The sequence below is a fragment of the Capronia coronata genome (genome assembly GCF_000585585.1).
Source record: "Capronia coronata CBS 617.96 chromosome Unknown acBCG-supercont1.2, whole genome shotgun sequence".
NCBI classification, from domain to species: Eukaryota; Fungi; Ascomycota; class Eurotiomycetes; order Chaetothyriales; family Herpotrichiellaceae; genus Capronia; species Capronia coronata.
Window position 1 is genome coordinate 1868107 of NW_006912894.1, and position 26013 is coordinate 1894119.

General features: G+C 52.9%; 10 protein-coding genes across 10 annotated transcripts; 6 read left to right on the forward strand and 4 right to left on the reverse strand.

The window, feature by feature from the left end:
• Window positions 1-589: 589 nt before the first annotated feature.
• A1O1_02341 (uncharacterized protein) lies at window positions 590-2431 on the forward strand (the record flags this gene model as incomplete). Its single annotated transcript, XM_007723252.1, has 1 exon — window positions 590-2431. One exon carries the CDS (start codon window positions 590-592, stop codon window positions 2429-2431), a length of 1842 nt encoding a protein of 613 aa, XP_007721442.1.
• Window positions 2432-3579: 1148 nt separating this feature from the next.
• Window positions 3580-7052, forward strand: A1O1_02342 (uncharacterized protein; the record flags this gene model as incomplete). The annotated part of the gene is made up of 3 exons (XM_007723253.1): window positions 3580-5354; window positions 6209-6382; window positions 6815-7052. 3 exons carry the CDS (start codon window positions 3580-3582, stop codon window positions 7050-7052), a joined length of 2187 nt encoding a protein of 728 aa, XP_007721443.1.
• An 867-nt stretch (window positions 7053-7919) lies between these two features.
• On the forward strand, window positions 7920-9392 carry A1O1_02343 (acyl-CoA dehydrogenase; the record flags this gene model as incomplete). The annotated part of the gene is made up of 2 exons (XM_007723254.1): window positions 7920-8464; window positions 8555-9392. The coding sequence occupies 2 exons, from the start codon at window positions 7920-7922 to the stop codon at window positions 9390-9392; spliced, it is 1383 nt and encodes a 460-aa protein (XP_007721444.1).
• A 158-nt stretch (window positions 9393-9550) lies between these two features.
• Window positions 9551-10514, reverse strand: A1O1_02344 (carboxymethylenebutenolidase; the record flags this gene model as incomplete). Its single annotated transcript, XM_007723255.1, has 3 exons — window positions 9551-10221; window positions 10313-10396; window positions 10454-10514. The coding sequence occupies 3 exons, from the start codon at window positions 10512-10514 to the stop codon at window positions 9551-9553; spliced, it is 816 nt and encodes a 271-aa protein (XP_007721445.1).
• A 2211-nt stretch (window positions 10515-12725) lies between these two features.
• On the forward strand, window positions 12726-13720 carry A1O1_02345 (uncharacterized protein; the record flags this gene model as incomplete). Its single annotated transcript, XM_007723256.1, has 2 exons — window positions 12726-12985; window positions 13060-13720. 2 exons carry the CDS (start codon window positions 12726-12728, stop codon window positions 13718-13720), a joined length of 921 nt encoding a protein of 306 aa, XP_007721446.1.
• Window positions 13721-15644: 1924 nt separating this feature from the next.
• Window positions 15645-16007, reverse strand: A1O1_02346 (uncharacterized protein). Its single transcript, XM_007723257.1, has one exon. The coding sequence runs from the start codon at window positions 15921-15923 to the stop codon at window positions 15723-15725; it is 201 nt and encodes a 66-aa protein (XP_007721447.1). The 5' UTR covers window positions 15924-16007; the 3' UTR covers window positions 15645-15722.
• A 326-nt stretch (window positions 16008-16333) lies between these two features.
• A1O1_02347 (uncharacterized protein) lies at window positions 16334-17902 on the reverse strand (the record flags this gene model as incomplete). The annotated part of the gene is made up of 1 exon (XM_007723258.1): window positions 16334-17902. The coding sequence occupies one exon, from the start codon at window positions 17900-17902 to the stop codon at window positions 16334-16336; it is 1569 nt and encodes a 522-aa protein (XP_007721448.1).
• A 527-nt stretch (window positions 17903-18429) lies between these two features.
• On the forward strand, window positions 18430-19521 carry A1O1_02348 (uncharacterized protein; the record flags this gene model as incomplete). The annotated part of the gene is made up of 1 exon (XM_007723259.1): window positions 18430-19521. The coding sequence occupies one exon, from the start codon at window positions 18430-18432 to the stop codon at window positions 19519-19521; it is 1092 nt and encodes a 363-aa protein (XP_007721449.1).
• Window positions 19522-20575: 1054 nt separating this feature from the next.
• On the forward strand, window positions 20576-21823 carry A1O1_02349 (uncharacterized protein; the record flags this gene model as incomplete). Its single annotated transcript, XM_007723260.1, has 1 exon — window positions 20576-21823. The coding sequence occupies one exon, from the start codon at window positions 20576-20578 to the stop codon at window positions 21821-21823; it is 1248 nt and encodes a 415-aa protein (XP_007721450.1).
• Window positions 21824-22651: 828 nt separating this feature from the next.
• On the reverse strand, window positions 22652-23620 carry A1O1_02350 (catalase; the record flags this gene model as incomplete). Its single annotated transcript, XM_007723261.1, has 1 exon — window positions 22652-23620. The coding sequence occupies one exon, from the start codon at window positions 23618-23620 to the stop codon at window positions 22652-22654; it is 969 nt and encodes a 322-aa protein (XP_007721451.1).
• Window positions 23621-26013: the final 2393 nt, after the last annotated feature.

Genomic DNA, 26013 nt, shown 5'->3' on the forward strand with positions numbered 1-26013 from the left:
GTTGACTAAACTGCCTGCGCGGCCACCAGAGTGCGAGCTATACTTCCATTGTTTTCATGTCTGCTCTGCATCTTCCATCATCATCTTGAAGCCAGTCGTCGAAGGATGAGCCTCTGAAGGCCCGACCAGCTGTCACACTGACACCTCATGCCTCATTCACCTACCTATTTAGGTACAGTGACTAGCAAGCTGCTCGGGCTCGGCGTCCTGATAGGCTTTCGTTCCAACCTTCGTTCACTCTCCGGCTGCGTTGTGCGCTGTTCTCCAGGTATAGCATCTTCTCAACTGCTGATCTATCTGTGGACACCCCTCCACTGCCTGTCCTTGTCCTTCATCGCCATCGCCATCGCCATCCATTCGCATATCTCCATCTAGGCAGAATCCACGCGATGCAACCATGCCTGCAGAGACCTGCAGCTCCGTCGGAACCTCCGCTCGTTATCTCCTACCCCAGACAAGAGGAGGAAGAAGGGTTGAGCCATACAAAGATAACGCCTACCGGTTGCATCCAAGATGGCATCCTCTTGCTTGCAGGTTGATAACCAATTCGTCTTCTTCGTAGGCCATTTGCTGCTCTACGTCGTCCACCATGATGCTGGTGACCCTGTATCTCGCCTTGACAGCGTTCCTCCAACCCCAGACTGTCCATTCCTGCGAGGACCATGATTGGAGCTCGCCTGTGCTGGGAGGTTATGTCGACCATGGTCTAATGAAGACGCATGATCTCGCAAAACGAATACAACCAAATGCTCTGGTTACCCCTGCGCAGCCGATCAAGGACCTGCATTGGGGACAGCTCAACTTCCTGCATACCACTGACACCCACGGCTGGTTGGCTGGACATCTGCTCGATGAGAATTACAGTGCAGACTATGGCGACTTCGCCGATTTCGTGCAAAAGATGAAAGCAAAGGCCGACGCTCTGGGGGTTGATCTGCTGCTCATTGATTCTGGCGACCTCCACGATGGGACTGGCTTTGGCGATGCCACCACACCTAATGGAAGACTCACCCTTCCCATTTTCAAGAAGTTGCCCTACGATCTGTTATCAATCGGGAACCACGAGCTCTATACCACCGAGATTGCAAACGACACCTATCACAACTTCGCGCCGTACTGGGGCGGCCGCTACATCACTTCCAATGTCGACTTCAACGGGACGGGGGTGGCCCAACCCTTCTCGCAACGATACGCGTATTGGGAGACCAAGTTTGGCATCCGGATCATGTCATTCGCCTTCATCTTCAATTTCACCGGTAACAGCAATGCCTCCGTTGTGACTCCGGTTGGTGATGCCGTCAAGCAATCGTGGTTCCAGGAACAAGTAAGCCGATCGGACATCGACATGTTCCTGGTTGCGGGACACATCACTCTACGCAATTCGACCGAGTGGGGGCTTATCTACGCTGCCATCCGGGAACACCATCCCACCACGCCCATCCAGATCTTCGGCGGTCACAGGCACGTTCGTGACGCCGTGGTGTTCGATGCAAATGCGGTGGGCATAGCATCGGGGAGGTACTGCGAAACCGTTGGCTGGGTTTCTGTCAATGGCTTACCCAAGAACGTCACCCGAGCCAACTCGCCATCAGGCAATGCGACGAAGATCACACAGTCTCCGTCGGCTGTGCCTGGGGTCCAGCCCAACCGCAATTCGTCTCTATCCTATTCGCGACAGTACCTGGACTTTAACCGCTACAGCTTTGAATTCCACACGACCACAACCGAGCAGACGTTCAATACCAGCCTCGGCGAGGGCATCAGCGAGAACATCACCAGTGCGGTGGACAGCCTTCCGGAACTGACCGAGAAGCTAGGCTGCGTTCCCGCGAGTTACTACATCGACCGCTATCCAATCACTTCGAACCGCAGTTTGTTTCACTACCTGACGAGTGTGGTCTTCCCAGCAGTCGTGGTCGCCCCGAATCGTACCCAACAGCCACGCATCATCCTGACCAACACAGGCGGATTCCGCTACGATCTGCTCCAGGGGCCCTTCACCATCGACAACGCTTACCAGACGAACCCCTACGAGAACTACTGGATGCGCATGACGGCGCCTTGGTCTGTGGCCAAGGACCTGCTCCTCAACATGCAGACGGACAAAGTCTACAAGCGCGCCGTCAACGAGACGGATCTGACCGAGACGTTGGGCTATGTGACGAAAGATGATCTAGGCACTGACGGCGACAACATTGTGCATATCCCCCAGGGAAGTGCGAGTGTGCCGCACTATGTTCAAGCGAATGTCAGCGTCGCCAATGCTTCAGATTCAACCCTTGTCGACGTCTATGCCACCAGTTTCTTCACCGCCGCCGCCGGGAAGTATCTCCAGGGCAATACCAGCGACTGGATCCGCGCGGATGGCAATTTCAGCTCCTTTGACACGCTGCCGCGCATGGCACAGCAGTACTGGAGCAAGGATTGCTGATATTGGCATCTGCACCGGGTATAGGAATGGTGGGAATGATGCTCGGTTCTCTCTGTAGATACACGAGTGATGATACTGGTGAATGTACATAAAGCCCAACGACAGTGAATACAGATATGGACATAAGATCAGAACAAGCCACGAGTGACCAATTTAGACAAGAATATACGGGCAAATACATGATTTCTTCCATGACAACCATACGTATACGAGATGGCGTCTGAACTGTCGACGTTTGGTTTAGGGTCTCGGGGAAGATGATAATACCAAAATATCAAATTCGATCTGGATCAAAGCCGGCAGTTGATATCTGCCACTCGCCTTAGCATATTTCTTTTCTGGACTGAATCACTTGGGACGAGCGTAACATACGAAGTCTTGGTAGCTGTCCTAACTTATATTTATAACCGATACTGCGACTAGAAGTTGAAGTTGAAGTTGAAGTTGAAGTTGCATGGCTTTGATTCGCCCAGATCTGATCGCAAGGCCACGCTAAACCTATTTGGAGCATTTCCCCTTTTCTCCTTTTTCTTCCCATCCTCGCCATCTAATCTCGTTCCCTCTCTACCATACGCACTTTCTGCGAGGCTGCATTTCCTGGCTGAATCAGAACCTCAGACCGTCGCAAAGCCACCGTACTTGGAGTGCGCCTCGGAGCGGGGACCGCAGTCGATTCTCGACTGTACGCCGTACAGAGATGGATCAGCGGTCTAGAAACCTGTCTTGGTTCTTTGACGAGGTGTGGTCGGCATGTGCTCTTCAGTTCCGCCTGAAAGTATAACTGTCAATATTGCTGGTGGGTTCCTCTGGATTTGAATCTTGGAATCCTCATTTGGAACGTGTTATTGGACTACAGCGATGGCTGGTTTCTCAGACTCACATCTTCTGAATCCAGCCGGAGTCACACTAGCAGAACACGTAACATCGTCATGGAGGCGAAGGACACACGGTCAGCGAATCGCCGCCAGTTGCGCAGAGTCAAGTCGACATTCTCAGCGAGACGGACTCTACACAAATGGGTAGGGAAGGGTTTTCGTTCGAGTGCTTCATCGTCTCGTCTTCTTTACTTACCCACCCAGTTACGTCGCCAATAGTCGCGTCCAATCGTCACCACAGTATTCTTCCTCTGAGTGAGAGCTCATTGCAATATGCTGCCATTCGTTTATCTCTTTTTGTTCTCTAATGTTGTCTTCGGTTCACTGCAAGTTGGTCGATTCGAGGGGTTCGTGCGGTGGAAAAAGGATCTGTTGACCCCCAGAAACGAATCCCCCTGCTCCTGCTTGGATACCTCCATTATTGAGTGGACCGCAAACAACTCCTTTTCGGATGCGGCATTATCGGAGCAGACCCCGGCAGGCTACATCCAGACACTTGCAAATGGGCAGTCGTGGACCTCAGGAGACGGGTTTCTCGGATACACGACGATCGACGAATACAACAGCGACATCTGCGCCACAATATGTGACTTCCTCCCAGAATGCTCATCGTTCAATATCTATTTTGAAAATCAGCTTGAAACCTCCGAACCCACAATCAAGTGTGCCTTCTGGGCCGGCGCAATACAAATCAATGCGACAGCTGCAGCAACGGCTGCAATTGCAGGTTGCAACGGCTACACCAGCATAAGCTTGACGGTCCCTGAAGGCTTTGATAGCCTGTCCTATGTCGGCGGAGCGGCGATCCGTCCACCACCAGACTCTGCGGCATTCATTGGGTCCAAGACATTTAAGGGATCATTCGAGGCATCGCGGTGTGCCACCGAATGTCGATCCTGTGGGTGTGGTTTTTTTAACACCTATATTGTCTCCCTGAATGGTGTCCGCCACGGTCAATACTGCGATATGTATTCTGATACACTTGGAATGGAGTTCGCAACCGAGACTGGAAGCTTCGACGGCAAGACGAATTACACGATCTCTAGAAGTTTTGTTTGTGCAAGGGCCGGAGGTGGGCGCAGTGACAGGAAATCAAGCACTGTTTCTTCTCTTACACAGACGGCTTCTATCGGTTTTGTTGGAAGCCGTGGCTTCTGGGAACAGCATCACCCATGGCACGGATGCGGGTCAAAGATCACCAGCTCAACTATTGCCTCTGCCATACTGCCGGAAAGCTCCACACTTTTGGACTCAACTTTGAGCAGCTCCTCAGCTTCAACGGCGACAAGGCTTGGGGTCGGCACTCCAACCACAGGAAGTTCCAGTACCAGCTCGACAGCTTTCGTGACAACGCCTGGTTCTCTGGCAATCGTGCCCCGTACCTCCAGTCATGACAATCCCAGTTGGAAGGCCTCTCAGTCCCCCTCGGCATCTTTTGCAGGAACTCTCTCCGTCTCCACAACCATGTCGCGGCCTACGGGGTCCCTGTCGGACTCCTCGACGAGCTTCACTTCAATGACAGATTCTTGCAAAGCCACCTCTTCCTGGTCGTGTGGATCTTCGCTTGATGGATCAACCCCGTTCGATGAGGAGCATTCTGGCTGGCAGGACTGGAGTTTGTCGGCGACCAGATCATCTATCTCGAAGAGCATCCCGGCTGCCAACCATGTCGAGCCAACTCCTGCATGGCCTTCAACCAGCGCTACAACAGCTACAGGTACCACCACCACCACCAGCCCGCCCCCGAGTGGCTCCCGATTGGCAAACCATTATTCTGAGTGGCTTGATTGGCAGCTGTCCAGCACCAACACCAGCACCAACACCAGCACCAACACCAGCACCAACACCAGCACCAGCAAGAAACAAGAATCGATCCACACCAGTACGACAAGCCATGACTGGAAGTATTGGGTGGCGAGCAGTGTCTATACTTCGTCCACGTTGGTGCTTCTCAGGTCGGGTACAAAGACAACGGCATCAACCACTACTTCGCGAAACCATGGCCCTGCCTCCTCTCCTCATGCAAGCGGATGGGAAGATTGGGTAAGGTGGGATCGCACTTCAACCACCTCAAACAGCGTCCGCGTCCACGTGGATGCTCTGGCACCTACTTCGTCGCTTGTTTATGTTCTACCCACTACCACCCCAAGGTCGGTTCTCTCAACATGGCCCTCACAAAGTCGGACACGTCAGAACTGGGATGAGTGGTTAGATCGGATTGCCACCTCGACGAGCCGGATACCAGTTTCTCATACTCGACTACTAGTACCTCACAGCAGCACGAATCCGGCACGGCAGGATGGGCAGGGCTGGAGCTCGATCTCGACCTCGACTCCTTCATCTTCTTCCTCTGCCTCTGGAGATGTGACCAGTTCTTCGCTAACAAGCACACTTGAGGTATCTCCGAAAAATTCTCTTCTGCCACATCCAAGCGCGTACCGGTCAGAGACTACGTGGTTGGACTGGACCTTCACACGAACCACAACTAGTTCTATGTATGCTAAAGGACAAACAACAACCAGCTACCTCAACAGCACAGCTGACTTTGGATGTCCCACGACCACCCCGAGCTCTTATTCTGCGATTCCACACTATGGCCATGGTAACTGGACTGAGTCCGCGTGGTTGGACTGGAGGATCATGAGCACCATGCCGACAACAGTCCGCATCACGTACGCAACAATCCGCACAGATGCAACTTTAGTTACCGATACATCCTCGATCAGCACAACGGCTAGCAGCAGCAATTCATCTTCGACATCCTCAAGTGTTTCGTCCTACAATTTCACCAGTAGTCAGCGCCATCACGGCGAATCTGGGATGAATTGGAACTTTACCACCAAGTCCACGGCTGCTGTCACTGATTATAAGTTGACTATATCATCTTCGAGCACAACCTTAGCGATGCCGGCAAATGTAGCGTCGGGAACCACCTCAGGCGACTCATGCAGCGGATCACATTCACATCCATCGGGGGATTGGCAAGATTGGAATGGAACCTGGCCTATCTGTTCTACCTCTACCTCTATCTCTGGCTCTACCTCCATCGCAAAGGTTCCCACAAATTTCTCACCCAGTGAGTCGGTATCAGTATCAGTATTGGCATCAACATCAACATCAGTATCGGCATCGTCGTCCCCGTCTACGACGACATCCTCAGCACCAACTAGATCCTTGGTTGCTCCAGGGACATCGACTTCAACTCCAACTTACCAATATAACTCGGTCTGGGTAGACTGGAAAAGCGTATCGAGCGACAGTCGGTCAAGGATATTTTCGTCGTCGACGTCGATTTCGACTACTACGACAACATCCACGACAGGGTGCACAACCACAACGTCTACAGCTGTGATGGTGATGGTGATGATGTCGATGGCTACAGTTTCTTCCAGTGCACCGACAGCGATAGTAACAGCAACGCATTCATCCCCCCAACCATGGGATGACTGGCAGTGGCAAAGAACATCGAGCGAAAGCACGAACATATCTTCGCACAATGATCTGCCAGTGCCACTGAGCTTTTTGTTGTCAACGATTACTACGACCACCACAACACTGTCGTCAACACCGAGGACAACACCATCGACAACATCCACAACAGCCATTATGCTAGCCACGACCCCGTCCCCGTCAGCTGCAACGACGACTTCGACCAGTTCCAGCATCACAATCTCATCTTCGACACCAGAGGTCTCGTCTCAAACTCATTCTCCTCCCATTTCCTCATTGTCAAGGTATCCATATAGTCCAGTCTGGGTTGACTGGGAAGGCAAGCGACACGGATCAGCACTCAGTGATTGATTGATTCTCTATGCATGGTCTAGACTCCACGGCGTCGGACGAGTCAGACACGGGTCAGCAGTAACGCACTTCAGCCACTATGCCGACCCGGGTTGACTCTGTCGATACGTGGCGGATGATGGAGGGCAACAATAAGTATCGGCTAGTGTCTTGTCGACTGATATTTCTGTACTGTTGCTATCTCGTCGACTTATATCTCTGGACTGTTAGGATTGCTCGGAAATTCGACAACGATGTTATGTTCGTTCCTCGCCATGAGTTCAAGTTTAAGAATCAAGTTCAAGTTCGATTCGCGTCTGAAGTTCAAGTTGTTCAGAAGCACTAGCCGGACATGAAGAGCCTCATCTGTTCTGCATGCATGCAGATTTGACATTGGCAATGGCTATCAGTTGGAAGGTCTGTCTCGTATCCTGGTTTACCAGGAGATTTGGAACTGGATACTCACCTAAGGTAGCTCCGTTCCGTGCTTTGTTTACTACTGCGAACTTGAACCCAAGTAACATTCAGTACAAATCGTTCAACCGAGGTCTGCGGATCTGGGGATCTGGGGATTCAGGGGAATTTCATGCCTTCTCCGCATTTATCTATCTGACTTGAGCTTGACTCCCTGGCAGAGGAGGGCACTACATATATATCGAGGTATATGAATCTGTAGAAGGTATTTAGATCTCAGGGGAGAAAATGTAATCAGTCTTCTCGCTGGCATTGTATAGCATGAGAATCTGGACGAACACTATACTATACTGGCACACACATTCTATATCTATATCTATATCGAAACCCATATTCACCTCCACCTCTAGATTCATAACATGAACTTCCACCTCCCCCCCGATATCCAAACCTACCTCACACGTCTCGACAGCTTCATCCACACACAGATCCTCCCGCTCCAGCACCGAGACGACAACAACCGGTTCTTCGACCACCGCCGCGAATCGGCCCGCACGCAATGGACCAACCAAGGCCTCCCAACGGCGGAGTGGGAATCGCTGCTCCGTCAAGCCCGCCGCCTCGCCGACGACGCGGGGTTCTACCGCTTCCCGTTTCCCGTCGAGTACGGCGGGGCCGGCAGCGTCTCGCAGAACCTGTACATGTGCGCGATCCGGCACCATTTGGCGGCGCACCCGGTCTACGGCGGCGGGCTGGGTCTCGCGAACGACCTGCAGAACGAACATAGCGTGGTTGGCAACAACCCGGTCGTCATGATGTTGTATTATTACGGCACTGAGGAGCAGCGGCGACGGTATATCCCGGCAGCTATCTGCGGTGAGTTCAGGGCGACTTTTGGGTTGACGGAGATCGAGCATGGGTCGGATGCGACGTATATGGAGACCACGGCGAGGGTTGTTGGGGTGTCACCATCAATATCGACATCCCCGGTGTCTTCGTCGTCATCTTCGTCTTCAACTTGGTCGTTATCGACTTCGCCTTCTTCGTCTTCAAGTGACGACTCTCAAAACCTCTGTTACGAAATCACTGGCAACAAGAAATGGCAGACAGGAATGCACACCGCAACGCATTGTCTAGTATTCGCCCGCACGTCCGGCAAGGCAGGCTCCCCCCAGGGAATCACGGCGTTCATCGTGCCTCGAGACACGCCCGGGGTGACTGTGGCTTCGTATGAATGGACGCTGAACATGCCGACGGACCACGCCACCGTGCTGTTTGAGAACGTTCGCGTTCCGGCTTCGGCCATCCTAGGACCCCTCGACAACGGACTCGCCATTGCCCAGACGTTCACTCACGAAAACCGCATCCGGCAGGCGAGTTCGAGCTGTGGCGCTGCACGGTACTGCGTCGATCGGAGTGTCGAGTATGCGAAAACCCGGAAAGTGTTTGGCAAACCGTTGGCGGCGAATCAAGCCATCCAGTGGCCTCTCGTGGAGCTGGCGACGCAGACGGAGATGTTGCGACTTTTGATCCTGCGCACTGCCGTGGAAATGGATCAGGTCACTGCGAAATGTAAAACGACTGGGGAACCGCCGTGGGTGGCTATCGAGAAGCGGCTGGGACATAAGATCGGGATGTGCAATTACTATGCGAACCGACTGGTCACGGAGGCCGCGGATCGAGCGATCCAGATCCACGGCGGTGTCGGGTATTCGAGACATTATCCGTTCGAGCATATCTGGAGACATTTCCGACGGTATCGCATCACTGAGGGGAGTGAGGAAGTGCAGATTCGAAAGGTGGCTGCTTATCTGTTTGGATATAAGACGACGGGAGAGGAGAACGACAAGAAGAAAGAGAGCGAGACCATGAAGGGTGAGGCGAAGTTGTGATCGGGACATGAATCGAGAGAATGTCATCTGCTTTGATATTGATGGAAGCCATGTTCAATGTAGAAGCCACTTCAATGTATGGAAGGCATCTAACCTGTCGACAACGGTGAAGCTGTTTGATACAGTCATAACCACTTACTAGTCCCGTACTGCTTCATTCAACAAACGTCTTCCACCACCAGCTTCTCACCACTGGGTTCTCCCAAGTCGAGTTTGAGTCGTCGCCCAAACACCTCCAGCAACATCTCGAAACAGACCTTGCTGATCGCCGGATCGTACCTCCCTTTACTCAGCTCGTCGCGGATGAAGGCGTGCTGAGCCCCGAAGACCTCGTAGAAGGAGAACTCCACACCAGCTTCATGTAGTGTCTTTCGAATCAGGTCTCTTCCCTCCGGCGGGACGTGGTTGTCACTCTTGCCAAAGATCATGACCAGTTCTCCTTTAACGTCTCCTGCTCTTTTCAAGCTGTCGTCCTGCTGGCCCTCGCCCAGACTGTGGCTGTGGATATCCGTGGCGAAGTAGCAGACAGCAGCTTTGACACGGGAATCCAAGGCACAGCGGTATGCCAGGTGTCCACCGAGACACATCCCCGTGGCGCCTATATTGCCGTTACACGTCTTCATACCCAGCAGCAATGAGACGGATAACTCTGCATCTTCGTCGTACGCCGCCAGTTTCTTTGCAACCTTCCACGCGTTGCCTGCGTCGGTGCCGGGACCGTCGTAGGCCAGGGGTTGTGGACCGGTGAATTCGTGGTAGGACGACGGGGCGGCGACGATGAATCCTTGTCCGGCGATCTGTCTGGCAAACCTGGCGACGGGACCAGTTACTGTGGCAGACACAACAGTCAGTCATGATATAGATATATGCATATAGTGTCCAAATTCCCTGTTCGGGCGCAACAACAGCCTCCGTCTTACCTTGATAGATCTCGGAAAAGACCACAACTCCAGGGAACTTTGCGTGCGGGTAGCCTGGGATCGTCGGGTGGTACACGTAGATGCCTTTTGCGTTCGCTCAGCCTTCATTCGCACCGGGGCCGTTCAGGTTGAGATGCCTACGCATGGATCCTTCTCCTGCTGCCTTCGTGGGCACATCTTTGAAGGATTCTTGGATGATCATCTTGTTGATGTCGCGCGCAAATGTGAACGGTGGTACCTTCTGTCAAGTCAGGCTGGACCAGCTGTTCAGATGTCTGGAAGTGAAGGATATCAACAAAGGAAATGAAGAATCAATCAATCAATCAGTTCAATCGCGGGGGTTTGACATTTGGCGGGGTGGAAGAAGATGAAATAAATGGATGGCTTCGCCAATCAACGGCAACCAGCATAACGACCGCTGTATATACCTGGCAATCCATCTTCCCCTTCCTCTTCCTTCTCCTTCCTTTGTACCTCTCCTATTCAAGATGTAGGGCTCACACTGTACGGGAGTGCCCTACACATACTTTATATATATTTTTATTGATGAAGGAGCAAGATGTCCTGCCTCTGCTCCTCCCCTGGACGATATGCTCTCGGTTTGCCTTGCTTGAGCCCAGTCTCGACATTCATAGCAAAATGCTTGCCTCACTATGGGTCCAAAGTGAACTGGGACAAGTCCAAAGGCCCTCAGCACCACGCCTTTGACTCAGGCATGGCTCCCGGCTGGGTGTCGACACTCGAGTGTTACCGTTACTTGGGATAACCACGACATTGACCGACATGTCGCAGAATATTGGGGATCGATGATCGAGGAGATGGAGCTTAAGGTGTCTAGATGGATCGCACTCCGGATGTGCCAGCGTGCGAGAGTGAGAGTCGCCTAGACGATGCTCATGTCCGTACCTAGGTACGGCATCCAACACCTTAAGCTTGTCGAGGAAAAAGCAGAGGAAGTTCGAGCCTCCAGCAAAGCTGGTCTGGGGCAACAAACGGCCAGCACTAGATGCAACGGACAGCTACCTTCTGGTGGCTAACGGAGGGCTCAACCTTCAGAACATTGAACCAATCGTCCGAGCGAATCTATTCATTGGATTGCCCGGATGGAGCGACAACCACGCCTACCCTGGGTCCAGGTGGCGAAGCAGCTGATGGCGACAGAGACAAGGTCGCAAAGCACGCGCAATCAGAAGGCTCTGACACCCTGGAAACAGAACCTCAATGAGACAAGGCAAAGCGTGGCAAAGACGCCCAGCCTAAGGCACATTTGGGATGAATGGTGGTCTTACCTGGAATATCCAGGCAAATTCGACCAGGCACCGATTTTATTTGTTCACCCTCGAACGATGGATGAGGTGTTAAAACACATACTTTTGGTATTTCCCTCGACTTTTTTAAGGGGGACGGCTCCAGACACGAGGAGCCGGTGTGTGGTCGAGCGAGACTTGGCGGAAAATTGCGGACGGAAGCTTTGGGACGATAGACTGCATTCGGGACGTCTTAGACCCGGTTACATTGGGCCCTCGAGTTGTCTAAGCAGGGACCCAGCAGGAACGGGCCCGGGTCCTCCAGGCGTTCACGACGTTTATCGGAGGATTACCGGACAGGATCCGCCTGGTGGAAGCTGCACCACTGCACGCAAGACAGAGTTGGACACGAGGACAGAGGGCGTTCCAACACTGCCAGCTAACATTACAGAGGCAATCGCAGGCTGACCTCCAAAAAGGCCTACACCAGGTTTGGTACCTTGGATCTACAAGGCCCTCGCCAGGAGCAGCGTGCACCAGCGCACACTTGACGACAGAATCGAAGGCGTAGTCCTGACAATGTCAAGATTCCTCCGAAGAACCGTCCGGGCCCCTGAGATCTAGAACGCCGTGGGCAAAGGGTACAGGATGCCCAAGCAGAATGACCTATTATACCGGATGCTCTTGGGAAGGATCGAGACAGGGTGAAACTGTTAGGACCGGTATGGAAGGGGACGATAGATGCCCCATAGACGGAAATGAACAGACCATCGAGCACCTTTGGATAAGACTATTAGGTTACTGAGATCGTCTGAAAGGCCTGACCAGATCTGGCAGCGGTACGGTATTGTTGGTGATCTTTAGCTCGTCGACTGCTGATGGAAATGGGACCTTTCCTCGCCCTGCGCTAAGATATCGTCTGGAAGTGAGGTTCGCAATCATGTTGGGAGTAGCATGGGCAGTCAGGACAATCTAGAAACAGGAAATATGAAGAGTGCAAGACAAATTCACCAAGAGGGTACGATGTCGTCCTGCATATATTGCGCATCCATGACAGCTTCTGAGTTACCGTATCCTCGAAATGGCTGTACTGAATCACATCTTAACCATTTCTGCGAGCGCTGGACATTTAGACCATCAGGCAAGAAAGACAAGAACAGATTGCGATGTCTTTGGAGAAGTCGGGAGGACTCCCCGAAGTCAAGTCCATCTGCAGACACAGGCGAGGCTGGCAGATTCGCCTGCTGTGTTGCGAATGTGCTGTGTTGGACACCACACATGCGGATGTCTGCTGGACACAGAGTCCGCAGCACTTTGCTGCATCTGAGGACGAACTGAAGACATCCGTTCCGACAAACTTGAACACCTACACCATCACCACGTTCAATGCAGATGACGGCGTGTCTCATTGGAGAGCTATCTTACGGTACGACTCACCCAACGATTCTCTTGGTTGAAGTTGACAAACCCAGGAGCTCCAAGCGACGCTGACCTCTATAGGCCACCCTCACCGACCACTCAGGCAGAGATCTCGATCCTGGCAACGCCTGAAGAACTTCAGTCAGAGACATCTGATAACACTATCGACTCGTCTCTGGAATATCAGCAATCGTCCCTTCTTGACTGCGGCGCTCTTCGGGAGCATTATGCACACCTACAAGTCCTTGCTGACCAAGTCCGTGCTGCACACATGACCGTCACCGAGGAAGAAGCTTGTATCACAGCAGCACTCAAGACCCTTTGGGACGAGAACCCAGATCTACGCCGACGAGGCCTAAAAGGTGGAACTGCACGCACGGCGAAGAAGATGAAAGGGCCCTACACGCCGATCAACAAGATGACCAAGGAGCAGAAGCACCGCCGACTGCATGTCGAGAAGCAAGACAAACGCGTCCGAGGCGGCATCGAAAGAGTCCGTCTTCTGCAGGAGCTTTTGGACAGCAGCTTGAAACTAGTCGAGTATCAAGCGGGAGAGTGTGAGATGATTCTCGGCCGGGAAGGGTTGACAAAGGATTACGGTGCAGAGCCATTGTCTTGTGATGTGGAGTTGGTCAACAACATCCTGGGGGGTGAGATGTTTGGGCTGATCCAGGAGGTTGAGGTCATGATGGAGACGTATTATGAGGAAATCTACACTGTGAGCTGGTTGGAAGTTGGGTGACACGATACCAATCTTGGTCTGCTCGTCAAGTTGTCTGCTTCTCAAGTTGGCCCTTGGCCTTGTTGGTGAAGAGACTCGAGGTGTGACAACCTGTCACCACTCACCAGCGATATTGTGGCTACTATGAATCGTGGATGTGATGCTGAATGAGCAACAAAACACTACAAAGACGATGAGTATAGCTGGGCCAAAAGAAATAAAATACAATACATCAAATCAAATCACAAGTCCTTTACGCCTGACTGTTGCTGTCGAGTTGTTGTACATCCGCGTGGATTATTGGAGCAGCCTTGTCGTCCATTCCCCTGACTGTCACAGCCTCGTCACGACCAAAGCCAAGATCCACAAGGCTGTCACCATAGATCTCCACGATGACCAACCACGTCGTCGCAGGCTCCAGAATGAACTTGATTGAAATGCTGGGAAGGATGTATGTATACTTGGCTTGCATGTGATAGTATCAATCTTTTCGCAAAGTCTGCGGTTGAATTGTCGAAAATAACGAGATACCTCGCCTCACTTCACCTTACTTGACCTTACTTGACCTTACTTTACTTCACTTCACCTTACTTCACTTCCCTTCACCTCACTTTACTTCACTTTACTCAACTTCACTTCACTCTGATCTACCTATGCACAACCACCCCCTAGATACGCCAGATCAGATCACAACCGAATCAACCCGCTCCTGCTGTGAATATCAATATCAATATCAATATCAATTCATACCTTCCCCCAATCAAATCCCACCAGGACCCTTCCTGCACCTTCCCCAGATCAACCCACCCTCCTCCCACCAGGTATAAGTATCTGCTCCTCCCCTCTCCTTTCTGACTCTCTTCTTCTTTCTTTTCTTCATACTTACCTAGCGAGAGCGAGTCGAGCTCAGAAAGTCGACTTCGCTACAAATGACACACTGCCCCATTGCACACTCCGGGGCAGGAGTCTTTGTTGGAACTCCTTTGGGGGGTCTTCTCGTTTAATTTTTGGCCTTTTGTTGCAGTTGTTGCTTTACTGTCGCTGTTGCTGCATCTTTTCATTATATCCACGGTCCTTGAGGCTGGGTTTGGAGAAGAGAGAAGAGAGAAGCTGAGAATACTTTCGATAAATTGACACCACTCCCTAAGTCGGTTCAATGTACATCGTTGACGTCGCCCCCGCAAAGCTCGGATGCTGATGCTTCTAAATTATGGTCAGTCTACTGTTTGTAGGCGCGAGTGGCGAGATGGCCAAGTTGACGAGATGACTCTCTTCGCATACATGATACGATAGCGATTTATCATTTTATCATCAGACCCATGGACATTGTCACATTGTGCCGAGAATGAAATGGGTACTGCTGATTTTGCAGATGCCGCAGTTCACACAGGTCTTTAAGCATGCGAGCAGTGTGACGTGAAGTTCAATCTGTCTTGATCCTTGACGATCGTTTTGCACTTCGTCTGGTTGAAATCTGATAAGCTGACAGAATTTACATGCCTAATGGGTGTCTACTTTGCTCTTCCTCAACCATACCGTCCTTCTTAATACCTACCGCTCCGTATCTACTATCTCCAGTTCCGACGACGACGACTCCAACCTCTTCACGGCCCTGGAATGTCTGTCAGGGCAGACTTGGTCAGACACCATATACAAAAGCCAAGGAAGTAAGAAGAGAGGGACGGCCGAAATGAAGAGCCTATTGCCCACGGCATAAATGCTGAGTTGCCCCAAGAGAAGAAAGACACCAGATCGGAAGCTATGAAGACTTCTGACTTATGTGGAATTGCAAAGGTCTCGCATGCTTTGCACTGAAACGTGTGAGGGACAAGGTCGGCTCAAATCAGCTCTCCGAGACTCAAGCCAGTCTCGCAGGTATGGGTTGGACACAGGGATGTTATAATCCTCATTATGGCGCTTCAAGCATGATCGGCCTCTTCCACCTCTATGGCAGTGAGTCAATTCGAAGCTTCCTGATAGCCGAGACCACCGCTCTGTGTCCCATCCTTCCCTATCACCTTGTTCAACACCTCAGCCTCGCTCTCAGGTGCCATCCCTCCCGGCGCTGGTGTCTTCTGTCGTGTCGAGGTTCTGGAAAAGGATGCCCTTCGCCGATTGCTGCCAGGATATCCTGACCTTTCTCACTGTCTAGCTCCTGCGCCTGCAATTTCCGGAACTTCACCCAGCATCTCGAGATGCTTGTCAGGGTATTAATGCTCTCCATTGTTCTTCCAGAGTCACTATTGATCTGAAGTAAATTGGACCTCCTGTCCACGACAGACGTCCGATTCTCGCCGGCGGCATGGATGTTTTTGGAAAGAATTCTATATGACTTGCGTTGTTGCCTGACGCTAGGAAGTGATCGCCAAGGATGTGGATTTCTTTCCAAAAGCATCCATGCCGAGGCTTCTGATCAATCATGAGGGAAGAGACAGCCAACCTGTCAACTGGCTGCAAGTTTCAATGAGCTTTTCTCAAGAGGGCAGCCCTCTCTGAACAAACCCGATCGCCAGCCTCGAGGCCAGATCTGTTGCGCCACCTCATGTTCCCGAACCGAAGTGGTGTGAAGCATGACCCTGGCATCTGAGAGGAGTTTGGTAATACAACCATGCAAATACAGAAAGATGCTTTGGTTCACTCCCAAACCAAGTCAATCCTCTCCCCAACAACTTTGCTGTTGAACCACTCAAGAATTTCAACCTTGTCTTTGACCGCCTTCACCCCCTTGAGCACATCAGCTCGTACCACCCTTTCTACCGCACAGAAGAGCTCGACGGTCGCCAAATTCCGTGCAATGCACTGTCGGGCGCCAAGGCCGAAGGGGATTGCATCCCGCAGCATCTCTTCAGATGGCTCGAACCATCTTTCGGGCTTGAATGCATGCGGATCCTGGAACACCTCCGGATTCAGATGAAGAACAAGTGGTGAGCAGCCGACGACGGTGCCGGGAGGGAAGTACGTCCCTTTGAACGTCCAACCGGAAGCGGGGACCACACGAGGGAGACGCGACGGGTTGGCCATAGACAAACGAAGTCCTTCCTTGACCACGCCGCGAAGATAGGGTAGTGATTGGAGATCATCGAAACCCGGGTTGGCCGCGAGGACCTCTTCCCGTGTGCGCTGGTAGTATTCAGGGTTCAGGGCAAGCCGATGCAGAATGGTTGCAAGGTTCATGCCAGTGCTGTCGGTGCCGGCGAACATGAGATCCTTGCACTGAGCGCGTGTCTCGGCTGCTGTGAAGCCCGCTTGTAGCAGTCGTGCCGGGTAAGATGTCAACGGGTGAGACGTGGACTTTTCTCCTTTGGTCTTGGATGCGGCGATGGCGGCTTCGGCATCACTGACCACGCTCGTCACATAGTCGTCGACCCGAGCCAGACTGCGCGTCACTTCATCTGCGGCATTCCACCAGGCATCAAATCGTTCCACCCATTTAAACGCCCAAATTGGCAGATACCAGAACCGTCCAACAGCAACAAAGCAATCCACCATACCACTGGCACTCATTCCTTGCTCGTGCTCGTCCATTGTAGGCGCTCCTGCGACTTCCTTCTTGACGGCTATCCTTTCCTCCCGTACGCCATTTTCGTCGAGAGCACCGTATGTGTTCCCCAAAAGATAGGATGTAACCGCGTCGACGGCCAGGCCTCGCGTCAAGTTCAGCAAATTCAACGGTTTGCCTCTCTTGTCTGCTTTCTTTCCTTCCGACAATCGTGCCACGAGTCGATCGACACATTTGTAGATGATGTCCTGGCCTTGTCGGAGGCTCGTGGTCGAGAAGAGCACGGCGACGGCTTTTGCCCGTGGGGCGCGTCTGAGAGGATCCGTTTCGGAGAAGATGGATTGGTGACCATCGATGTCGAAGTTGGCATAGAACTGTGGCTTCACAAATCCACCTTTTTCGGTGTAGATGGCGGCCAAAGCAGCTCCATCGTCGATATCAACACTGTTGGGCCCGGTTCTGACTATCGGACCGTATTTCTCGTGGAGAGACTTGGTTAGAGTGGCCTCGTCACCAATCCAGGCGTGATAGGTCAACCACAAGGAGGATAGACGTGCGATCAGAGGACCTGGAACGTGGGAGAGCGGGTGGAAGGAAGAGACGCGGTATAGCGAGCAAAGGACGAGGAGGCTGATGGGAAGCAGGATCAAAGTGAGGATGGGGTGCGCCAGCAGCGGAGCCAGGATGAGGGTATAGATGGCCATGCTGCGTACCAGGGCAGCGACAAACTGAGAAAGATGGCTGTTTACCTGCGCATGGCGGCGTCAAATGGCAGCCCATCCATTGATATACTGAGTCAAGGGTCTGGATCATTCTTATCAGCCCAACTGGAAGTGGACTGTGATGGATCGATGACTCCCGCAGTGTCCGTAAGAGATTTGTTCGGCGTCGCTGATGTCCTTCACGGTCCAACGCAGCGACACGGACAAGTGCGACAGTTTCTCCCTCATGTCAGAGATACTTATCCGACGCCCGTCCTTGCCCCGTCTGCCCCTCGGCGCTGTTGGCCGTTGATAACTACGACGAATGCCATTGATGAACGCGAGACATGGCTCGACCAGGAGCCGGGAGACGGAGACAACTTGAGGGTCATCATGGATATCTGGGGCTTTGTGGATAACATCTTCCCTTCTACATGCTAATACTGATTTTGAGGAGTGAGAGTGATACAGTATCCATCCACCGAATATCATCTCGTCAGTGAATCTATACACTGTTGCTGCAAGATAAGATGGGCTCAACCCAGACCGATCCTCCCAGTGCGGGCCCGCGTAAGGTCATTGTCGCGGGTGCCCAGTTGGGCCCCGTTCATGTCTACACTCCTCTATCAGAGACGATAGAACGCATGATCAAGTTAATGGACGATGGCCACCAGAAACAGGCCAAGCTGATTGTGTACCCTGAAATCGCCCCGGTGACATTCTTTCCCCGTCATATCTTGGAAGGAGATGAGCTGGAGCAATATTTTGACCGTGAGGTCGATGGCGACCCGGCCAAGTCTCCCAACCTAAAGCCGTTATTTGACAGGGCGAGAGAATACAAAATGGACATGTATCTGGGCTATGCTGAATGTACGGGCGACGACCATGTCCACTATAACACCGCCGTATACTATTCAGGACAGGTCGACCGGGTCATTTCCAAGTACCGCAAGGTACACTTACCCGGCACGTTCGAGCCATATGCCAGCAAGGACGCCACCAACCAGTTGGAGAAGAGATACTTCAAGCCAGGCAACCTGGGTTTCCAGGCATTCCGTGCTCCCGACCTGATACCTGGTGCTGTCACCCAGAAGTCGGGCACCAAACCCAACGAGCCGGACACTCTGGGGAAGGGAGACCCGATTATGGGAATGCTCATCTGCAATGACCGCCGCTGGCCGGAGGCCTGGCGAGAATATGGGCTGCAGGGAGTGGAAGTGGTATTATGTGGATACAACACCACGGCTTGGTCGCCAGACCTGCTTGGGACGAGCGAGAAGATCTCAACCAGAGAAAAGGCCAAAGAAGAGGCCCTGTTTCACAACAAGCTGTGCGTCGCATACAACAGCTATGCCAACGCCTGTTTCAGCATCAATGTGGCCAAATGCGGGGTCGAGGATGGGAAATATCCGTTGATCGGAGGCAGCTGTATCGTCGACTGCGATGGAGCGGTGGTGGTAGAGGCATCTACGGAAGAGGATGAGTTGATCGTGGCCGAGATTGATCTAGCCATGTGTCGCCGAGGCAAGGAGAAGGTGTTTGCCTTTGAGAGGCACCGTCGGATAGAGCATTACGGACGGATTGCGACGCAGACGGGCGTGGTTGAGCCCGAGTTTTTGTAGCTGCGGTAGAGCTGTGAGTGAGAATTCGAAGGGACACAACGAGCGAGCGCAGGCAATTGCAATTGTCGAGATACTGTAGAACCACTGCAGTTCAAGGCCAGTGTCGACTTAGTGTGTCACAGCAGCTGAGATTCGAGGTTCCAGGTTCAAGTTGGGGGCCAAAAGGTTGGAGGTTGACTCGCTTGGTGCCAACCGAATAGTACCTCAAGTAGGGGCTCAGCTGCCGGGTCCAAGCAAGCTCCCGGGTCTAGTGAGTGCCTGGAAAGCGATCCAGTGTCTGTTGCACCGCCTATTAGGGAGCCAAGGGAGCCTAAGGAGCCTTACTAGGCACCGATGGTCCTTCCCTCCAGCAATAACCTTACTGTAGCTTGTCCCAACCTGCCAACTGCCACTCAGTGCCAGTGCCAGGTGTCCGCAGCCGCAACCGCAGCCGCAGTCCAAATATAGCACTCAGGCTACAACTTTGGACTAGCATTGTCCGCCTCATCCTCCGTCCTGCGACTCTCGATGAGGAAGATAAGGAGAGTTGACCGGCTGCCGGTAGTACACTGACATGGGACAGGCCTTTCTGACATTCACCACCTGTCCGGTTTGACTGTCCTCTTCCACCCTTCTTCTCGCTGCTCGCAACTGTCAACGTCGCCATCGTGTCGTCACCACCACAATATTGTGTATCTAGATCGATCCAGCCAACAGCGGAGAATAAAACAGGCTTTGGCCACAGACGTACGGGGGAATCCTAGACATCTCCAGACAATCCAGGGCGCACCTAACAACGGACTCCCACGCAGCATCATCCCTGCAAACCCTCGCTTACCCGGCCGGGCAAGAGAACAATCGAGCAATCAACGCTTCCTCTATTATGGCTGATTCTTCGCAAACACAACCACAACCATCACCATCACCACCAGACGTGCTCGAGCCAGCTAAAGCTCAACCTCAACCTCAACCTCAATCAGATCACCCTCTCTCCTTGCGTCCCGGTGGCTCTCGCTCTCCCTCCCCTCAGCCACATCAACGTCTTGTCAGTCACGAGTCGAAGGAAGAGTCGAACATGTCTTCTTATCAGTCCCCTCCCTTGCAGCGCCAACGGTCACCTCCTTCCAATGCCATGAATAATGTCAACGCCTACAGCGGCCGCTTCCCCAGCCAGCATTTTCCTCCTCAATCGCCCACCAATGAAGCAGGTTCATCGTCCGGTAATGTCTTCGTAGAGGGCAGTTCGAGCTCGCGATCACGCAGTAGCACCATCGGGCAGAGCTACCCCATAGCCGTGCAGCCACCGATGCCAAATTCACCGCCTCAGAACGTCCAGCCTTTGTTCGCCCAACACAGCGGCACCGCCGGCGGCCAACATCACATCTCCCGCCCAGTATCACACTCCGCCGCACCTGGGTCCGGCCCAATGATGCAGGGCGGACTGGGAGGTCCAAACGGCGTTGCTGGCCCCAGCGCACGGCCATCAGGCATCGGGTCTAGTAGTAGATCGCCCTTCTCCACGCCCGTCACCTCGCTGTCGCGTCAACGCCCGCACCAGATCCTGCTGATTAACCCGAACTCCACGCGATCCATGACCGAAGCATGCCTCAATTCCATCCGACCGATAATCCCTACCGGCGTCGAGGTAACGGGGTATACTGCCCCTTATCCGGCGCCTACGGCGATTGAATCGGCCACCGACGCCATCATGTCGACAGAAGCCGTGCTGCGCGACCTAGCCAAGCACGCCGCGTCGAACGGCGAGACCGTCCAGAATTTCGACGGCATGATTGTCGCCTGTTTCTCCAAGCACCCGCTGATTGAGGCGCTGCGTGAGTCCTATGATGTTCCTGTCATCGGCATCATGGAAGCCAGCCTGTACGTGGCGCGCATGCTCGGTGGACGCTTCGGCATCGTGGCCACCGGGCAACGCTCCAAAATCATGCAGGACGACCAGGTCGCCGCCTATGGCCTGTCGCATTTCTATGTCGGTAGTGAGTCAACCCACCTCGGAGTGTTGGAGCTCGAGTCCCGCCCTCGTGAGGAGGTGGCCAAGCGCATCGCTCATGCTTCGCGCACCCTGGTCGTCAAAGGCGCAGACACAATCCTGCTGGGATGTGCCGGCATGACGGACTTGACACGTGCCGCGAAGGACGCTGTGAGGGATGAAGATGGTCGTCGGACGGTCAATGTCATTGATTCGGTGGAGGCTGGAGTCATGATGATGGCCAGCCTGATAGGCATGGGGATTCCGACGAGCAAGAAGGGGCTGTATAAGGGAGAGAGGGAGGCCAGGCGAACTCGGGGACAGAATTGGTTGTGATGACAGAACGGTTCTTTGGCGACTGGCTTGACTGACCGACTTCAAAGGGGAATGTACGGCGCCAAATGCTAGACAAGAACGAGATTGGGATAAGGGTGAAAAATGTTCGCCCATTCGAGCAGATGAATGAGATCTATGCCTATGTATGCTTTGGGTACTGGAGAAGGACTACATGTCCCTTTTCCTGCAATTGTCGGTGCGAACAATGTGGATTGGAGTTCTTGGGTCTTGGGCGCAAAGGGACACAGAACTGAGAGCTACACCTGGAATGTGGTAGAGCTCCTATGCAGGAATGTGATTGACATCATACTGATGCATTGACTTTGATGCGCCGCTCTTTTCTATGCTGTCTTCATGTCGTCCACCTTCTTGGACAACCGAGTCTTTATGACCCGTCGCCTTACATCCAGCGCGACTAGACTGCGGAAGATATCTCTGGCTGCCAGTTAGGGGAATTTCTACTAGTTGCTATTAGCGACTTAGATCCATCCGATTGCAGCCTTGCATGGCGGACGGCCAAGGCCGGTGGGGTTCATGACACGAACCCGTTGAGACGGGCGAAAGAATGAACTAGTAGGACACACAAGGACGTTTGAGATATCATCAAGATGGAATTTGGCTTCATATATCGCATGACCATGTATACCACTTTCCAAAACTGCTTACCTTCTTCGGGTCGCCCCCTTCCATACCTTGCCTTGACTTGCCCTGCATATCTACTACAACCTGGTGTCTCATTGCTGTCCTGGACCATGTGAGCAGACATATCATGGATCAAGACGACCCAGACAAGCCATCACACAATGCTTCAATCCAGAAAAAGTCGTCCTAATGGTGAGGTCCGGCGCCTCTCCTCTGCTTTCCGGAAATCAGGTAAATGCTCGCACGCATATCGAGCAGCGGATCATCACTAGGCTCAATGCCTTGGACACGAGGGACGGGATCGAAGATAGTAGTACGCTGCTTCTCATCGTTCTCGTCGGTCACGGATTCAACCTTAATCGTGCCCAGCTTGACGACCTTGCGGTCCTCCGGCCAATGGACAGTCGCGTCGTCAGTGGTGTCACCCTCTTCAGCGATCTGTGCTGACAGCGTGAACGAGGCGCCACCGTCAATGACACGCGTCTGGATCTCGTTGTGCAGGAACGCGGGGTCTTTAGCTTTAGCCTCGTCCTCGGACAGATGCGATTCTCCAGCGTCCGGGGTGATGCGGTAGCGCACGAAGGTGGGCTTGCCGTCTGAGGCGACGAGCTTGAACGCGTTCACGCCGAAGTACTTCTCCGTGGCGAAGCTCTCGGGCGTAGGTTTGGGCGCGCCGACAAAGGCCGCCGCCGACGGGGTTTTGCCGAGAAACACCTCGATCGGGGCCGGTTTGGGGGCATCCGGCGCAGACGAGGCCCCGATGGCCTGCAGCATCTCCAGAAACATCTCGCCGGTGCGCACGGGGAAGAAGGGCGTCGAGTGCGCCACGATGTCGGTATGTTGGCGTCGGCCGTCCTTCTCGGGGAGCACGAAGCGTGTCGCCATGCCGCGTGGATTGGCGTCGTTGGCATTGTCTGGGATCTGAGGCAGGCCTGTCGAGTTGGAGAACCGCACCATGACCGGAGTAGAAGGGGCGTTGAAGTGGTGTGCAGAGCTGAGGGATTGGGCCTCCTCGGTGGGCGTGAATGTGCCGTCGAGCAGAATCCCTCGGGCATGAGCTGGTCTGAAGCCTGGTGGTGTGTGGAACGCGCCTTTCAGCGTGTCGACCAGCGCTCCGGCGGTCATGTTGGTCTGTTCGTTGGAGGATAGAGGCATGGTGGCTAACAGGTTCGCTTTCGCGGCTTTCGTGGTGTCTGGTCAGTTTGCCTCAGGCCTGTAGAAGTACGTGATGGAGGAGGACCGGTAGTCTATCCTACTCATCCTTCCTTTGCAACATCTCTTCCCTTACTTATACTTGTCTCCTGTCTCCTGTCGCTATCAGCTATTGTCAGTCGAGTGACTCGAGTCCTCAATGAGGTGCTTGCATGGTCCGTCCGGCATGTCAAATACCCAGCAGCAAACAGTCAGCAAGCGTCGTCGGAACGGCCAGTCAGGATCAATGTTCAAGGGGCCGCTGCTCATCATCACCATGGCCATTGGACGATAGAGGTCTCGTTCGTTTACCTAAACTGGCCTGGGTCAATGCAGGAGCTTAGTAAGTCGCTATCCCATCTACCATGATGACAATTCTTGCTCGCGGATTTGTCGAGACACAGCTTGAGGCTATCACTAGCTTGGTGTCGACAGAGGCCGGGCTGTTGCCGCCGCACTGAGGGCCATTGAAGCAGGGATAGATGGCCATCATTGGAAGGGACTGCCGGAAAAGGATGGAGGTGCGAAAGAGAAATGGGACGATGAACGAATGGGCGATGGATATGGCGATGGTTCTTTCATTGGTGTTGCCGCTTCTAACTGCCAGTGCCGCATGATTGATTGATTACTCAACAACCTGGCCTTCCATCCTGTGAGGCCTCTTTCTCTCTCGGACCTCATTGTAACATCAATTAGCAAGCGATGGATTCTGCAGAGTTGCGATTTGGAAAAAGGTCTTTCTCCGGGAGTGATCGTCATTTCAAGGCTGTTGCTGGTTCCTGACTTGGAGGGTAGACATCCTCAACCTCAACCACAATCAGCTAGAGGCTAAAGGCCAGAGCGGCGCCTCAGGCAGTCACATCTTGCGAGCAATCCTGCGACCTGAACGGCGAGCCGGCTTGTTGTATAGAGACTTGACTTTTTTGGGGGCATGGTACACGCCAATCCCGTGGTTTGTCGTTGCTCTCACCGCGCTCCCAAAGTCTCCCTTGCATCTTACGACACGGTAATCGTTCAGCCTGACAGACCGCTGTTGGATATATGCATTTCTTTCATCATGTGGACTGGTTCTGGGTGTTAAGTATGACACCAACTCCAGTGACCATTGCTCGGAGGCACCATGTTGATCACTATTACCCGAAGAACCACGATATAAACTCAACGTTTGCAGGTTGAGTCTTATGAAAATTGTTGATTCAGCATCGTCGGCAATAGCCCTTTGGTGTATAGTCATCCTGTTGATTCCTCGACAACAAATCAGTAGAATCTAACTAGGCTTTGGTCAGGTCACCACTTCAAAAAGTTGTTATAGAGATTGGAGTGGCTCCGACCAAAATTGGCTCCGGGTCGTTGTTTGTGCTCAGAAAAGCGATCGGGTCATCCATGACAAAATATTCAAAGGCATCAATCAAAAAGAAGGTCTTGAGCATCAAGCTTATGAGACAATGCGGTCTATGTGGGCGACTTCGGTTCTTATGCTGGGTTTAGCGAATTTACATTTCATGGTGTCTCTGAAAGCATAATCTCGCTGCACCTTTTGAGCGGATAGTCTATGGGTGATGGTTCCAAACTCCGTGGCCATGTCTGCAATATGCTGTTGCATATCTGTTAGAATGATATCCATAGTCCAGACTGTTACCGCCTTCCTTTTATGCACCTTCCCTGGGAACAGGGTGCCACCTGCCACCATGAATCCATGGTGTTTAGACAGATTACATAGCTACCCCTTTTCTCCTGGTTGAGAAGAGAGAGAATACACACAATTCATGCAACTACTGGCCTACCATGACAGACTGGTTGAGAGTTGCCCCCAAAGAAAAAGAAAACCGACGTCCTCGGTGGTCAATCCAGCCCTATAGCCTTTCTGATGGCTTAGGCACCTCGGTTGCTGGGCTGGCGTCTACTGTCCTGCACCGGCCTCGCCATATTCCGTCCGGTGATTTGACTGTTCCGGGCACCTCGACCCAGCTCCCCTTTCTCGTCGTACCACTCGCCTTCTTCCAATGCGTCATCCAGCGTCTCTGGTGGCCATGGTTGGCCCAAGTTGTCAAGGTATGTCCATATGAACCGTTTCGGATGTTGGGTTTTTTGGCCCGGCAGCGGAACCAGGATTGCACAGACTGTCCATGGCCAAAGTCTGGCTTCGAAAACATTTGGTCCATGGCTACGTCTGCACTGCGACTTTGCCGCTAATTCTCCCGGAGACGAATAGAAGACAACCTGCCCACTATGTAAGGTAGTCGCGACTCCCATTCCTTCTTACGGCGTCGTCTAATAGCTTCAACCTGTTCTCGATACCAGAAGATCGAATGCCCACCAGCGGTCCACCGTCCACCGTCCACGAATGATCCGGAACA